Here is a 13,995-nt window from a genome sequence, read left to right as displayed (position 1 = left end):
AACTTTGTTGGGCGGCGGCGGCGCTCACGGCGCCGTTACCTTCTTGAAGGCGGCGCTTACGAAACCTTGGGGTTGGGTGGCGCTTATGGGTGGTGGGCGACAGTGGTGGTGTGAACCTATCCTAGCATGGATCTATGTATGTTGCTTGGAGATGGACTCGCTTAGGTGGAGGTCGTCGTTTGGCGTCGTGGTGGCGTCCATGGCGGAAGACCTTCCAAGGCTCGCATAGGTGGTGGTCGTTGTTTGGCGTCGTGGTGGCGTTGATGACGGAGGACCTGATAAGGTTGACACCTCAATATGCTCTGAAGATGGACCAATGAAAGATGGCGACGACGACACATGTGAGTGAGTCAGACCGTTTGTGCCCCGGACCCGGTAGATGGCTCGGTCGGGGTCTCCGGCTTTAGATGTTAGGCTTAGGTAAGAGGTCTGGGTATATTGGCCTGGCTTGCACCCCTTCATCATATGGATAAGGTAGCGGCAGGTGTTGCCAAGATGACGGATTCAGACATATTGTTGTTCTAGTTTGTAAGGTCCTCGAGAATAATCAATACAATGGCCGCATGCATCTCTCTGATGCAGAGGCCGGGGTCATCCTGCTTTTCTAAAAAATATATATAGAAAATTACGGAAGGTGAAAGCAATATCATAATGGTACATGGCGTTTGTAACTCACTGCACACCGCTGATCATGCATTACCAGCTTTGCCCTGCTTCACCTTCAACATAACAGCAGACTATTAGTGAATGTCATATCTGTTGCAAATCATTGGCCGGTGTCCGTTTTCCTTTTTACATTATCTTGATCTTAATATCCTGCGTTTTCTTGAAAAATTAGTGAACGCCATATCTTATTCAGGGTAAGAATGGTTTACCATGTACTCCCTTCGTTCCTAAATATAAGTCTTTAAAGATGTTTCATTAGTGGACTACATGCGGATGTATATAGACATACTTTAGAGCGTAGATTCACTCATTTTGCTCCGTACGTAGACTCCTAGTAAAATATCTTAAAAAACTTATATTTAGGAACGGAGGGAGTACGTAGTTACTTCTTCATGCAGTTATATACTTCCTCCGTTCTTAAATAAATATATATTTTTAAAATTTTATTATAAACTACATATGAATATATATAGATATATTTTAAAGTATAGATTCACTTATTTTATGCAGTTTGTAGTGTACTTTTTTACTGTATTATTATCTGAAAATAGAACGGATCATCACAACCAAGTTTCACACCTTTGGGGTTTCCCTGTCTGTAGAATGTGATGCCGAATTAGGCGACACACCCATAATGGAGGTTAATTAATGTGCGAAGAAGCGGTTTGTGATTTTAACTGTGCATCAACAGTTGACACGCCTAATGTTACTGGTGCCTTTTTTTTTCCTTTTGTGGGGATAGTGTAATGCCATGCATGTCTGTCTTCAGATATTTCTTATAATTTATAATATCTTTGCAATTCTAGATGAATCTGCTAGATCAAACTGTCCTGGCAATCAGCAGTGCGTGCCAACAAGCCCATAAATTCATCAAAACAAAGATTCCATGGTCGATGTTGCGCTACATGACCACAACTGGGAGAGTGGACCTCGAAACATATACACCTGGCTGCATATTCATATTTTATTATCTCGTGTGCCGCGTGTGACTGGTTTGAGCTATACCTATTCATTTGAGATGGAGAACTTCACAGCCGGTTTGTGTCGGTGTGTGGCCTATTTAAGCACTGATGCTATCACATATAGAAACCACACACTCATCACCGACCGGAACGGAGAACGGCGAGGGAGAGCGATGGCGGCTCAGGCTGACACCATTGAGGTGCCCACGGACGCTGAGCTGCTGCAGGCACAGGCTGACCTGTGGCGCCACAGCCTCTACTACCTGTCCTCCATGGGGCTCCGCTGCGCCGTCCAGCTTCAGATCCCCACCACCATCCACCGCCTCGGCGGCGTGGCCTTGCTCGCCGACCTGATGGCCGCGTTGTCCCTTCCATCGGTGAAGATGCCGTTCCTCCACCGGCTCATGCGCGTGCTCGTCACGTCGGGCGTCTTCGCAGCGGACAAAGACTCCGAGTCCGGCGGGGAGCTCTACCGCCTCACCCCGCTGTCCCGCATCCTGGTGGACGGTGTCACGGATGAGCACCACAGCCAAAAGTATTTCGTGCTCGCCGTGACCGCGCCGCATTGCGCAGAGGCTGCGCTGGGGCTGGCGGACTGGTTCAAGAAGGATCTTGAGCCACCAGTGCCGTCTCCCTTCGAGGACATGCATGGCGCACCTGTCTTTGATGAGAGAACACCCCTCATGGACGAAGAGTTTGACGCCGTTGCCAATGAAGGGTTGGCTGCCCATGACAACTTGGGGATCGCCACCATATTGCGGGAGTGCGGCGACATCTTCAAGGGGCTCGAGTCCCTGACTGACTGCTGCGGTGGCGATGGTACGACGGCGAGGGCCCTCGTCAAGGCTTATCCGCACATCAAGTGCACCGTGTTGGACCTTCCGAAGGTGATCGACAAAGCCCCAAAGGATGGTGTCGTTAACTATGTAGCGGGTGACCTGTTCCACACCGTCCCATCTTCTCAAGCCGTCATGCTTAAGGTATATCTAACATGGCAAACCATGGGAAATTCTTACATTTCGATCTTACAAGTTACAACTCGTAGAAGGCACGCATATCCATCTTTCATTCTTTGAACTTTACCTGTTGTTGCAGCTTGTGCTACACTTTTGGAGCGATGAGGATTGCGTGAAAATCTTAACCCAGTGCAAGAAGGCCATTCCTCCGCACGACGAGGGAGGAAAGATAATTATCATAGACATTGTGATTGGACCATCCTTAGGGCCAATAATGTTTGAAGCCCAACTCCTGATGGATATGCTCATGATGGTGACAACAAGAGGGGTCCAACGGAGTGAAAATGACTGGCGCAAGCTATTCATGGAAGCAGGGTTCAAAGACTATAAAATTGTGAAGAAACTGGGAGCTCGATGCGTTATCGAGGTCTACCCATAAGATGTTGTGCTCTAAGGATATGAATAAAGAGAGGTGTTTGCTTTTCTAAATGGATAGCTTCATGCATCTTATATAGTAGCTCAAGCGTTGGAATTAGCTTCCATAAGGTCCATGCAAGGTTCATTTAGAGAAGTACTAAAGCACTGTGTGTGTGTGTGTGTGTGTTTTTTTGTTTAGTCTTTACCATGTCGGTGTGCTTTCAAACATCCAACAATGCTTTCTTGTTACTTGGCATGCATATTATGTACTGTTGACACATTATCTTTTAATATCAATAATGGATTTTATTTTACTTCAAATTAAATGCAAAAACTAGAAAGTACAAGTCGACGAGGAGGCTCTTCGTTTAAGGAAAAACATGATTGGGAATGGTTGGTATGCTAAGATAATACCTGGGCGATTGCTACGAGGATATTTAAGGCTACTCCCAATGCTCCACCTTGTACAGATGCTAAGGCTATCACATAGACAAAAAAATCTGATGTGACAAGCTAATTAATAGGAGAGAGATGAGTGTGGTGATCCCAGAAAGAAACAATGCTAAGCGCGTGAACCTAGGTAAAACAATTAAATAAAAGAAATGCACCAATGCATGAACAACTTTAATTGCAAAAGCATTGAATAAGAAGGCTTAGCTACAATAAGCTAAGCAACTATGCATTGAGGACTTTAGTTGCTAAACTATTTAATATGCTTAGCACCTCATCTTAGCACCAATGCATTGGAAGTGGCCTAATGAGCCTGCTGGCAGCATTCTCCGTGGTCAAGGTGGAAGCGGCGATAAAATCAATAAAGTTGGATTCGGCCCCGGGACAAAATAACCCTATACATGTACAAGTCCACCTATAAAACCAAACCAATCCAAACTATAGGTGCTATGATCCAAACCAAACCAAATTGTTTTTGTTTTTGAGCCAAACCAGTCCAATCCATTCCTTAAAATTGGTTTGAGCCTGAAGTTTCAAACTACGGACATGTGCACACAAAACGTGGGCGAACTAGGCGGACGTTCCCGTCTCGACCACCCTGGTAGATGCAGCAGAGGTAGCCAAAGTAGCCGATGCGAGCTAGTTGTCCATGAGGCGGTGCCTCTGCAGCAGCAAAAGAAGTAGCCGAGGCAGGACAAGATCGTGCTCTAGACCTACACATCTCTCCATACTCCGGTGACAGTATGGCGCTGGCGGCAGCGTACATAAGCGGCTGCAGAGCGAGGTCGTGGGTCTCCAGCAGGTGCCTGGATAGACGAGATGCTCACGCTAGGATGCAAGCCTGCAACTCCTTCGTGGATGGGTTCATGGATAACCTCATGGATGTGCTCTTCTACAACCACAAGCTGCAGGAGTGGTCTAACGATTTGGTTTCCATCCATGGATCGAAACCATTTGAGACCAGTCAATCTCTGACCCGACCATACCAATCCAATCCAATAATAGGTAAAACCCAAACCAAACTAAATTAATTTAGGGTATTAGTCTATTTCATCCCATCCAAAAGCAGTCCAATAGGAAAACTGACTGAAACTATACAGTCCAAATTGTTAACATGTTTACTAACAACAAGGGTGAGGCAGGGTGACCCCTTATCACCACTCTTGTTTCATCTCATTGTAGGTAACCTTGTGGACATTATGGATGTGGCGAGGAATGCTGGGTATCTGTGTAGTGTTCTAGCTCATTTGACTGCGGGATGTGGAGTCCCATACTTGCAGTATGCGAACAACACATTCCTTATCGTTGAAGGAACTTTGTTGCATGTAATAAACTTAAAGTTCCTCTTGCTTTGTTTCCAAAGAGACGAGTTTGTCTTTTAATTTCACATAGAGTGAGGTATTGGTGATGTGTTATTCTGACTAGGAGAGGTCAAACATTGCCAACCTCCTCAACTGCCACATAAGTTCATTCCCCATACCCTATCTAGCTCTTCCAGTTAGTGATATCCTCGTGAAAGATTTTAGACTAGTTGTAGAGAGGGTGAAACACAAGATTCATCCCTCACAAGGTAGGTTCGTGTCTAAGGTTGGAAAAGCAATGCTCATTATCTCCTCAACATCTAGCATCCCGATGTTTGCATTGGGTTTGTACATATTTCCTAATGGAGCACATGCGAACATTGGCAAATATCAGACAATTTTTTTTAGCAAGGGGGGATGATAAAAGAAATAGCATATGTACAAATGAAAAGGCATTTGCACTCCATAAGAGCAGGGGGCTCGACATCATCTCTACTCGTCCTATGAACCTGTGCACAATGACCAATTGGATTTGGAGGATTATGAAAGGGGAGGCCAAATATCTTCAGTGCCAATGTTTTGTCATGTGTCCTAGGACTAAGGGCTTGTAGTTCTAGAAAGCCATCCAATCTCTCAAGCCTTATTTCTTTCAGGGGACATCTGTGACTGTGGGAGAGGTACATACACCCTATTTCAGGTTGATTTATGGCTTGATTAGCTATTTTGTGAACAATTCCCTTTGTTGTTGGCATTTGCTGAGCAGCTGCCGGCTATGTCCATGTCATTTGCGGTGGTCGACGCGGGAAGGAACACCTCGTTCCACCACATCTTTGTCCCCCTTGAGCTCACCGAGTGGATATGAATATCATTAGCCATGTCGGGCATCGTGATGTCAGGTTTGATGGATGTATCCACATGGCGGTTATGGCCCCTAGGTAGATTCTCTATCAAATCCACATATACTATTTTGCATAGGGAGGTGGACTAACCGAGTTAATGGAGCTTTAGAAGGTGCGGCTCCCACCCCGGATTAAGATATTTCTTTGGTAGCTAATCCATTGTAGGATGCCCTCGGGATAACAAGTGCTAAAATGTATTGGTCCTGGCAATGGGTAGTATCATGTGTGTCACTAGGAGGAGGACCGAACCATATACTCTTTTATTTTCTCTCAGCCGAGTTGATGTGGAGCTGGTTTAGGGAGGTTTGGGGCAATGGGTGGTGCCCCCAAAACCTTTCCTGAGGTGTACTAGATTAAGGCGGCTTTCTTCAGCTAGGTCTGCAGGATGATGTGGGTGAATTTTTGCACCTCAGCATGGACCATGTGGTGTATTAGAAATAAATTCATTACGAGCATATTTACCCCAACAGGGCCACCAATTTGGTTTTCAAACTGTCTGGATTAATGCACCTTTGGAGGGCCCTCAACAAGCAATGAGAAAGGATGGCCATGGACAAGTTGACAGGCAACAAATATCCGCTCACTTATTTTTGTTCCTATGCATGCAGCACTGAAAATAATCAAATATAAATAGAACAAATATTTGATAAATGAAGGACTGCAACAATAATTCAAATATAAATACTACAATCCAAACAGAAAGTTTTGAAATAAAATAGTTCAAATTTGAATTCAACAAATACGGACACAAGTCATAGGTGTCCATATGAAACACCCACAGTTGGTCATATAAATCATTCTGGAACAACTCATGAGTTTCTCGATGGCAAACCTGCTGGTGCATTTGGAAAAGATCATCGAACATCGCCTGATTCTGCTCTGGAAGCTGGATAGGATCACTCATCTCTTGAAATTCCAGACCTTGGCGAACTCCCTCACCCTCATTCTCCACATGCAAGCTATGCATGATCACACAAGTTTTCATCATCCCCACAATGTTTCTGGATCCCACAGTTTAGTAGGTCCAAATTATTATTTTTTTGGAAAAATGGGCTTGGATCACTTTGAATGACCTATCCACGTTCTTTATAGCACCTTCTTGTTTTAGGGCGAAAAGACATCTTTTCACCCCTTTTCTCAAAGATGGTACTGCCGAAGGGCACCCACGGAGGATAGATACTATCACAAAGATATTAACCCATGTTATAATTTTTACCATTGATGGTATAGTTGCACGCAAGAGATTCTTCTGTACACAACCTTGCAAACAATTAACGGAGATCACTTCATCACATTGATGTCATTATGAGACTCGTGCATGTCAATGAAAGAATGTAAAATCGAATGGTCTTGCGATGCAACTGCTTCAAGAAGAATCGTGAGCTTTTTGCAATGGCCTGGTATTTATATTGTCATGCATATCGGCAGTTATTTGATTTTCAGTGCATGCAATCCATGGATCGAACATACCGTGAAAGCATCCTGATTCTTCAAGTGTCATGAGCTTTGTTGTTTCTGCGACATTTGGTTCTAAAGTACTCCGGTCCAAAAAATTTGACTACAACAACATCAAATCGGATTGTGGCTTGGAGGCATGTGCTTTCAGCGATCCGAAGATACTCGACCCACGATTTTGTGGTCGTCCCATCGGCAAGCATACTCATAGTAGTCATGCACTTTTGGTAACCAAAGAACCTAATATATAGAGCGAGATCCTTATTTAGCTTGATGTAATCATCATAGGCTGTGATACCTTGGTTTCCCAACACATGTTGCTGCATAGGAAATCGGTGGTGGAAATAAGGTTACAATAGCACACTAGGGGCAAAGTAGTCATCATACAACATCATATGGATTTGTCCCCTGATCCGATTCAGCACTCAAGGTCCCTTTGTTCAACCCTTGTCATTGAGAACATGCTCCTCCTCATGTTCATCAATATTTTCATCCTTGTTTGACGAAGATAATCCATGAACACAACATAGAAGTACTCCTCTACCGAATCCATCGAATTTCCTTCAAAGTAAACAACAAGAATGTAAAAAAATGGTAAGAACATTGGTCAAATACTTGCTAGGGTGGTATCCGCCATGGGAGTTGTCGGAAGGGGTGGAGGATACCAGGGTTGCAGTCTGTTATCGGTGGAACACTTGAGTAGGCAAAGACGGATGGGTACCTACATGGAGTGGTGGTGGTACCAACATCACCTGGTCATCTTATCATGCATCCATCGATCGCTGAAGCTCTACGTTTATTTGAAATGGTAGCCTAGGTCTCTACTTGATTGTGTGTAAGACAAATATGCTCTCTCTATTAATATAGTGAATCATATACATGAAAGTTTCTCTACGGCACACAGGATATAGAGAAAGTGAAGAGCAATATTGTTAGAGAATGGGGGAGAAAGGAGAAACAAGCATGTAGGAGAAAGCCAACGGAAACTCAGAGGTGAGGTGGCATGCAGCCCAGCCGTGCCCGGCCGGTTTTCCTCACGGTCTGCAAATTCGTTGAACTCTGAACGAGGTCACACCAAGTTTTAAGTTTTAGCTTTTAAAACTTGCGATTTTCTCGTTCGATCGTATCAAGTTTCAGCTGTTGAAACTTAAGAATGTTGCAAAAATTCATCAAGACGTGTCCAAAATAAATCTTATTTGAAAGCCCACATCACAAGAAACACAAATATGCAAAAGAAACTTAATTTGGACTCTTGTTCAAGGATATGAAAGATTGAAAATCTAAAGCCACGACAAAAATGAGGTTGGTGCCCCAGCACCTGCGTGCCAAAAATCCACTCCAAAAAGACAGAAACATTTCGATACATATTGTTAAAAAATATTGATGCATGCTTGGCTAGGTTGCATGATACTCGACGCCGGCCTGACATCTCCTTTGGCGGTCCAGAGAACTCACGCCAATCGGTCTTCCTTCTTTTGCTTTATTTTCAGGTCGCTCCTCAGCTTTCTCCGCTCGGCCTCCATGAAGGTTGTGACACCATGACGTTAACTTCTTCTATGTTGCTTCTTGCGGTAGTTCTTAATCTTGAATAGGTTCCGCTCGTGTGGATTGTATAACTCTTGTTCTTCAAGAAAATATATGCCTAGCTTTGAGCTTGATGGGACCATGTTTTCATTTTTCATTTGATTTTCACTTTTGCGGGTGCATGTTGAGAACTTGAGATGATCGACTTCCATCAGACTTGTGTGGTGGAAATTCCTCAGATGTTTCTAGAGAGAGAAAATAATTCCATTATTTTCCTTCTTTTTTTTTTGAGAAACTTTTGCAGTCTCTTGTGAATCACCAAAAGATGTGGGATGCGTTTGTCGTGTGCATGATTGTGTGACGATCAATGAATTTCTTTTTATGAGCTGGACCGCTCCTCTCCTATCATTATCGCACCATCACAGGTTCTTATTCTTTTCAGTTACTGTTTCCTTGTCATATCGTATGAGAAGTACCTATTTTCCGAGACGGGCTCCCGAACTCATTTGCTCACACACATGAACAATAAAATCAAAAGAAATACTAGCAAAATTCAAAAATTCAGAATGTTTCGCATGAATGTTTTGTTAGTGCATGAGGTCCGTGCCAAATTTCAACTCATTTGAACATCTAAGCACCTCTCAGCCAAAAAAAAACTAAATTAGGGTATTGTGATTTTTTTTACTATTCATGCATTGTTTGGGACCGATTAACTTCTTCTATGTTGCTACTCAAACAACATTTACTGTAGATTAGAGTCACTAGGCGAGTTTAATATATTTAACAAAATTCACGCACTCCTAGTTGCCCATGACTACGTTGCTTACTTGAAATTATTGGACTTTAATGTTTATCTACTTTAGGTGAAGTTCAACATGAATTGGAGCTGAAAATTGACGAATTTAAAAACTGAAAGTTATCTCCTTCGTGTGTACAGAATTTTGCAAAACTCCAGCCCCTCTCCAAAATATTTGGAAGCTTTGTTATTATTTCAGTATATCTTGCTTTCATTTTTATTTGTTGCGTGTATCATTTCCGTGCAAATGCGGCGATGCACTGAGTTAATAAAACTTACAACCAGCTTTGTTCTCCAGCAATCGGATTGTATCTTATGTCCTTCGCAAGAAAAATGAAGATTGAAATATGCAAACTTGTATGTTAGTATTTGGATATGGTGATATCATGGCCCTGCAGACGGAGAAGCCACACACAACGGGGGGCATGACTCAATCGACAATATTTGGACCAAGGGGGACATGACGCAATGACTATGGACGGCCACCGACGAGCAAGCCCTAGCCTTTGGCCAAGGAGAGCTCGCTTGACGCCACATCCATGGTCACCGGCATGGATCCGTCTGCCGACGCAGCTATGTCACGAACACCACGAACACTCTTGGGGATATACCACACGGGTTGACCCGTCCAGGGAACAACACGGCTAGACTATGACTTGGGCTGAAGGTCCCTAAACACGAAGACCCAGAAGGCGGGTCGACGATGAGGAGGCCGGCTTATAGCCCACCACCCGGCTGACCGGCTCAATAAGGAAGACATGGAAAACTCTCCCGTACCTAAGATAGAAGTTGAATGTCATGGGTTGTAGTACGATCCGGACTCTGTTGTAATCTTAGGGTTTCAACCTATATATAAAGGGAAGCCCCTGAGGTAGAAAGGACAAGTTGCAAAACTCTCGAGATCTAGGTTAACAATTGTGCACGCTTAATTGAGATCATCATCAATAACACCAAAAGGAGGACTTAGACTTATACCTCCATCGGAGGGGTCAAACCTGGGTAAACTCGCGTCGCCCAAACATCTGACCCGACTAAGATTTATCTCCTTGGCTATGCGAAGTCCATGAAGGAGAGCTTCGTACTCAGCTGCATTGTTAGTATAAGAAAACAAGAGTTGTAAGACACAAGAAAAAATTTCACCACTCGGGGAAGATAAAGTAACTCTAGCCCCTGAGCCTTCCAGCTGTCTTGACCCATCAAAGTGTATTGTCCAATGTGTGTTATCTGGCTTTTCCTCTCGGACTTGTAATCGAGATCATCATCAATAACACCAAAAGTAGGACGTAGTCTTTTATCTCCATCGAAGGGGCTGAACCTAGGTAAACTCACGTCTCTCGATTTCAATCAACCCCATTCAATCCACCACCTAGCTGCAATGGCCTCACACCTAAGTACTTTCACGAGGACATTTGTCGTGAAAAAACCACGACAAACACCCACCTTGCCCATGATGAGAGGGACCTCAATGCTCGCGAACAACACCCGAACCATGCCCAACCACACCAACGAGGAACTATAGTTCCGACACACCCCAGGCCCTGACATGGTTCACCCGAGCATGGGCCCTAGGTCTGATGCCACCTTTGGCTTAGACCCAGGAGAAAGAGGATCGCCGCCACCTCCCCGCCACTGGCACCACCACAAACCCGCACCGCCGCCCTAGGCTGCCCGCCACCGCCACAGTCAAAGCCCATCATGTTGCTGCCCTGACCATGTCATCACCACCATGACAAAGGACACGAGTCCACGCTGCCACCACATCGCAGCCCGCGCCCCCGCCCCTGCTATTCACTAGATCTAGCTGACGCATGATCTGCCAATATGACGGTTGCAGACGCATCCAACCACTACTTTCGAGATGTCGAGCACTTGCCGTCGCAATCATGGTCACCGCGACCAAGACGGTGCCTCGAGTAGCAGTAGGAGGCCCTCAGGGTGCACACACGGGCGGATCTGGGCAGAGCCCAGCAGGTTGTCGTTGCCCCAGGCCGAAACTCCGCCACGACCAACCCTCGTGCACCGTGCGAGGCCCCACACCGTCGTCGAGCCAGCCCTAGCGCTGCGCCGCCCTGGACTAGCGCCGCACTACCACGACGGGGCACTGGCCCGCGCCAATTCCCACCACGCAGGGGAGAGAGATGACCCTGCATTCGCCAGCATCGACCGAGCTTTCTTTGACGGCCTAGGCCGGCGACGCCGAGGGGAAGGAGAGATCTTGGTTCCGGCGGCTTGGGTTAGCCCCTCGGTCGCTCACGGTAGAGATGCCGGGGGAGGACGTCACAAGTTTTTTTTGTAAAGATCAGTAGCTTTCAGCTTCTGTCTCACATAACTATTTCTACGGTTGTACCTCTCGGTGGGCCGTAAACGTCGTCGGCAGCCAGAAATGGCAGGGACGATGCTGGGGGTGGGTGATCTGGACAATCGGGACAGAAATGAGACACCCATCATGGAGATTTGTGGGATCGCGAATATCAATTGCCACGCAGCAGGTGTCAGTTGTCTTCAATACTTTTTTCTGCAAGGTTCTAGAAATAAGGTCTGCTAGATCAGACTCCCCAGGCAATCGATAGTGTCAGCTATCAACAACCCCATTAATTCATGAAGTAAAAAGAGTTCATAAACCAAAGCACCAAAGTACCAAACATGTCTACACTAAGTTCAGGGACCTCACCAGGCGGCCAGGATCAAAGCCACAAAGCAATACGCTTCTCCTAATGCGCCTGATTAGAAAGAAAACCTCTCTTCCTTCAACAGACCCGTTAACTCATGGAGATCTGATTTTTTTTTTCTTTTTGGAGTCCCTCATGAAGATATGATGACTGTTCTGACGCCACATTACTAGTACAACTGGACAGTGGGCCGTGTGTCGCGTGAGACTGATTTGGGGTGCCGTCTAGAGACTTCCACATTCATTTTTTTTATAGTCTCGTGCGTCGCGTGTGAGTTTTTTGAACCGTCACCTTTCCCTCCAGAGGTAACCAAATATTTACACGATCTGCTCCTCAACACTAGTAAGCTAGCAGCTATATATAGACACTTTCATGCTACGCAAAATCCCACCAAGGAATTCTCAAAGCAAAACATTCAATCACATAATTAAACCAAGAAAGGGAGAGAGAGCAATGGCCACTCAGGCAGAGACCATTGAGGTTCCCGCGGACGCTGAGCTGCTGCAGGCACAGGCAGACCTGTGGCGCCACAGCCTCTACTACCTCTCCTCCATGGCGCTCCGGTGCGCCGTCGAGCTCGAGATCCCGACTGCGATCCACCGCCTAGGCGGGGTCGCCTCGCTGCCTGACCTGATGGCCGCGCTGTCCCTTCCCTCGGTTAAGATGTCTTTCCTCGGCCGGGTCATGCGCGTGCTCGTCAACTCGGGTGTCTTCGCAGCCGATAACAGCTCCGAGTACGGGGTGGAGCTCTACCGCCTCACCCCACTGTCCCGCGTTCTGGTGCACGGCGTCCTAGCGGACGAGCACCATAGCCAAAAGTATTTTGTTCTTGGTGTCACCTCGCCGCACTACACGGAGGCGGCGTTGGGGCTGGCCGACTGGTTTAAGAAGGACACAGAACTTCCAGTGTTGTCACCTTTCGAGGAGAAGTTCGGTGTGCCACTCTTTGATGAAAAAACTGCCCTACTCGATGAAGAGCTTGACTCTGTTTGCAACCAAGGTTTGGCTGCCCACGACAACCTTGGGATCGCTACCATACTCCGCGAATGCGGTGACATCTTCAAGGGGCTTGACTCCCTGACCGACTGCTGCGGCGGCGATGGTACGACAGCGAGGGCCCTCGTCAAGGCTTATCCGCACATCAAGTGCACTGTGTTGGACCTTCCAAAGGTGGTCGAAAAAGCCTCAGCTGATGGAGTCATTAACTATGTCGCGGGTGACCTGTTCCACACCGTCCCACCATCTCAAGTGGTGATGCTCAAGGTATAACATGAAAAACTACAACTCATAAAAGTGACCCTCATTCTATCTTGCATTCTTTGAAATTTATTACCTGTTTCTGTAGCTTGTGCTACACTTTTGGAGCGATGAGGATTGCGTGAAAATCCTAGCCCAGTGCAGAAAGGCGATTCCTCCGCGGGAGGAGGGAGGAAAGGTAATAATCATAGAGATTGTGGTTGGACCTTCCTTAGGGCCAGTAATGTTTGAAGCCCAACTCCTGATGGATATGCTCATGATGGTGAACACGAGAGGGGGTCAACGTGATGAAAATCACTGGTGTGAGTTATTTAAGAAGGCGGGATTCACTGACTACAAAATTGTGAAGAAATTGGGAGCCCGATCAGTCATCGAGGTCTACCCGTAAGATATTGTGCTTTAAAGGTAAAAATAAAGGAGGTGCTTATTTTTCTTAGGGAATGTTCCACGGGTCTTGAAGTAGCTAAAGTATAAAGATTAGTTGCTTCAAGGTCCATGCAGCGTTCGCTCGGAAAAGTATTAAAGCACTTTATATTGGCATATGTATGTGTTTGTCATGTTAGTGTGCTCCAACGGTGTGTGCTTGTAGTTTGTTGTCGTGCTTATATAGTATTGTTCTCGTATTTATTAATTTCTGTATCAA

At 45.8% G+C, this 13,995-nt stretch overlaps 2 protein-coding genes across 2 annotated transcripts; both read left to right on the top strand.

Moving 5' to 3' along the window:
* Positions 1 to 1,752: 1,752 nt before the first annotated feature.
* On the top strand, positions 1,753 to 3,068 carry LOC123411022 (probable O-methyltransferase 2). Its single transcript, XM_045103937.1, has 2 exons — positions 1,753 to 2,608; positions 2,724 to 3,068. Exons 1-2 carry the CDS (start codon positions 1,802 to 1,804, stop codon positions 3,021 to 3,023), a joined length of 1,107 nt encoding a protein of 368 aa, XP_044959872.1. The 5' UTR covers positions 1,753 to 1,801; the 3' UTR covers positions 3,024 to 3,068.
* Positions 3,069 to 12,474: 9,406 nt separating this feature from the next.
* On the top strand, positions 12,475 to 13,983 carry LOC123408092 (probable O-methyltransferase 2). The gene is made up of 2 exons (XM_045101286.1): positions 12,475 to 13,358; positions 13,441 to 13,983. The coding sequence occupies exons 1-2, from the start codon at positions 12,549 to 12,551 to the stop codon at positions 13,738 to 13,740; spliced, it is 1,110 nt and encodes a 369-aa protein (XP_044957221.1). The 5' UTR covers positions 12,475 to 12,548; the 3' UTR covers positions 13,741 to 13,983.
* Positions 13,984 to 13,995: the final 12 nt, after the last annotated feature.

This window comes from Hordeum vulgare, chromosome 7H, assembly GCF_904849725.1.
Source record: "Hordeum vulgare subsp. vulgare chromosome 7H, MorexV3_pseudomolecules_assembly, whole genome shotgun sequence".
NCBI lineage: Eukaryota > Viridiplantae > Streptophyta > Magnoliopsida > Poales > Poaceae > Hordeum > Hordeum vulgare.
This window is presented reverse-complemented; position numbering and strand designations above follow the sequence as displayed.

Bases quoted from the DNA above. Each gene is read 5' to 3' on its own strand.
- LOC123411022 (XM_045103937.1), top strand. From the start codon at position 1,802: ATGGCGGCTCAGGCTGACACCATTGAGGTGCCCACGGACGCTGAGCTG. The intron at 2,609-2,723 runs GTATATCTAACA...CTGTTGTTGCAG, and splicing joins CTCAAGCCGTCATGCTTAAG to CTTGTGCTACACTTTTGGAG.
- LOC123408092 (XM_045101286.1), top strand. From the start codon at position 12,549: ATGGCCACTCAGGCAGAGACCATTGAGGTTCCCGCGGACGCTGAGCTG. The intron at 13,359-13,440 runs GTATAACATGAA...CTGTTTCTGTAG, and splicing joins CTCAAGTGGTGATGCTCAAG to CTTGTGCTACACTTTTGGAG.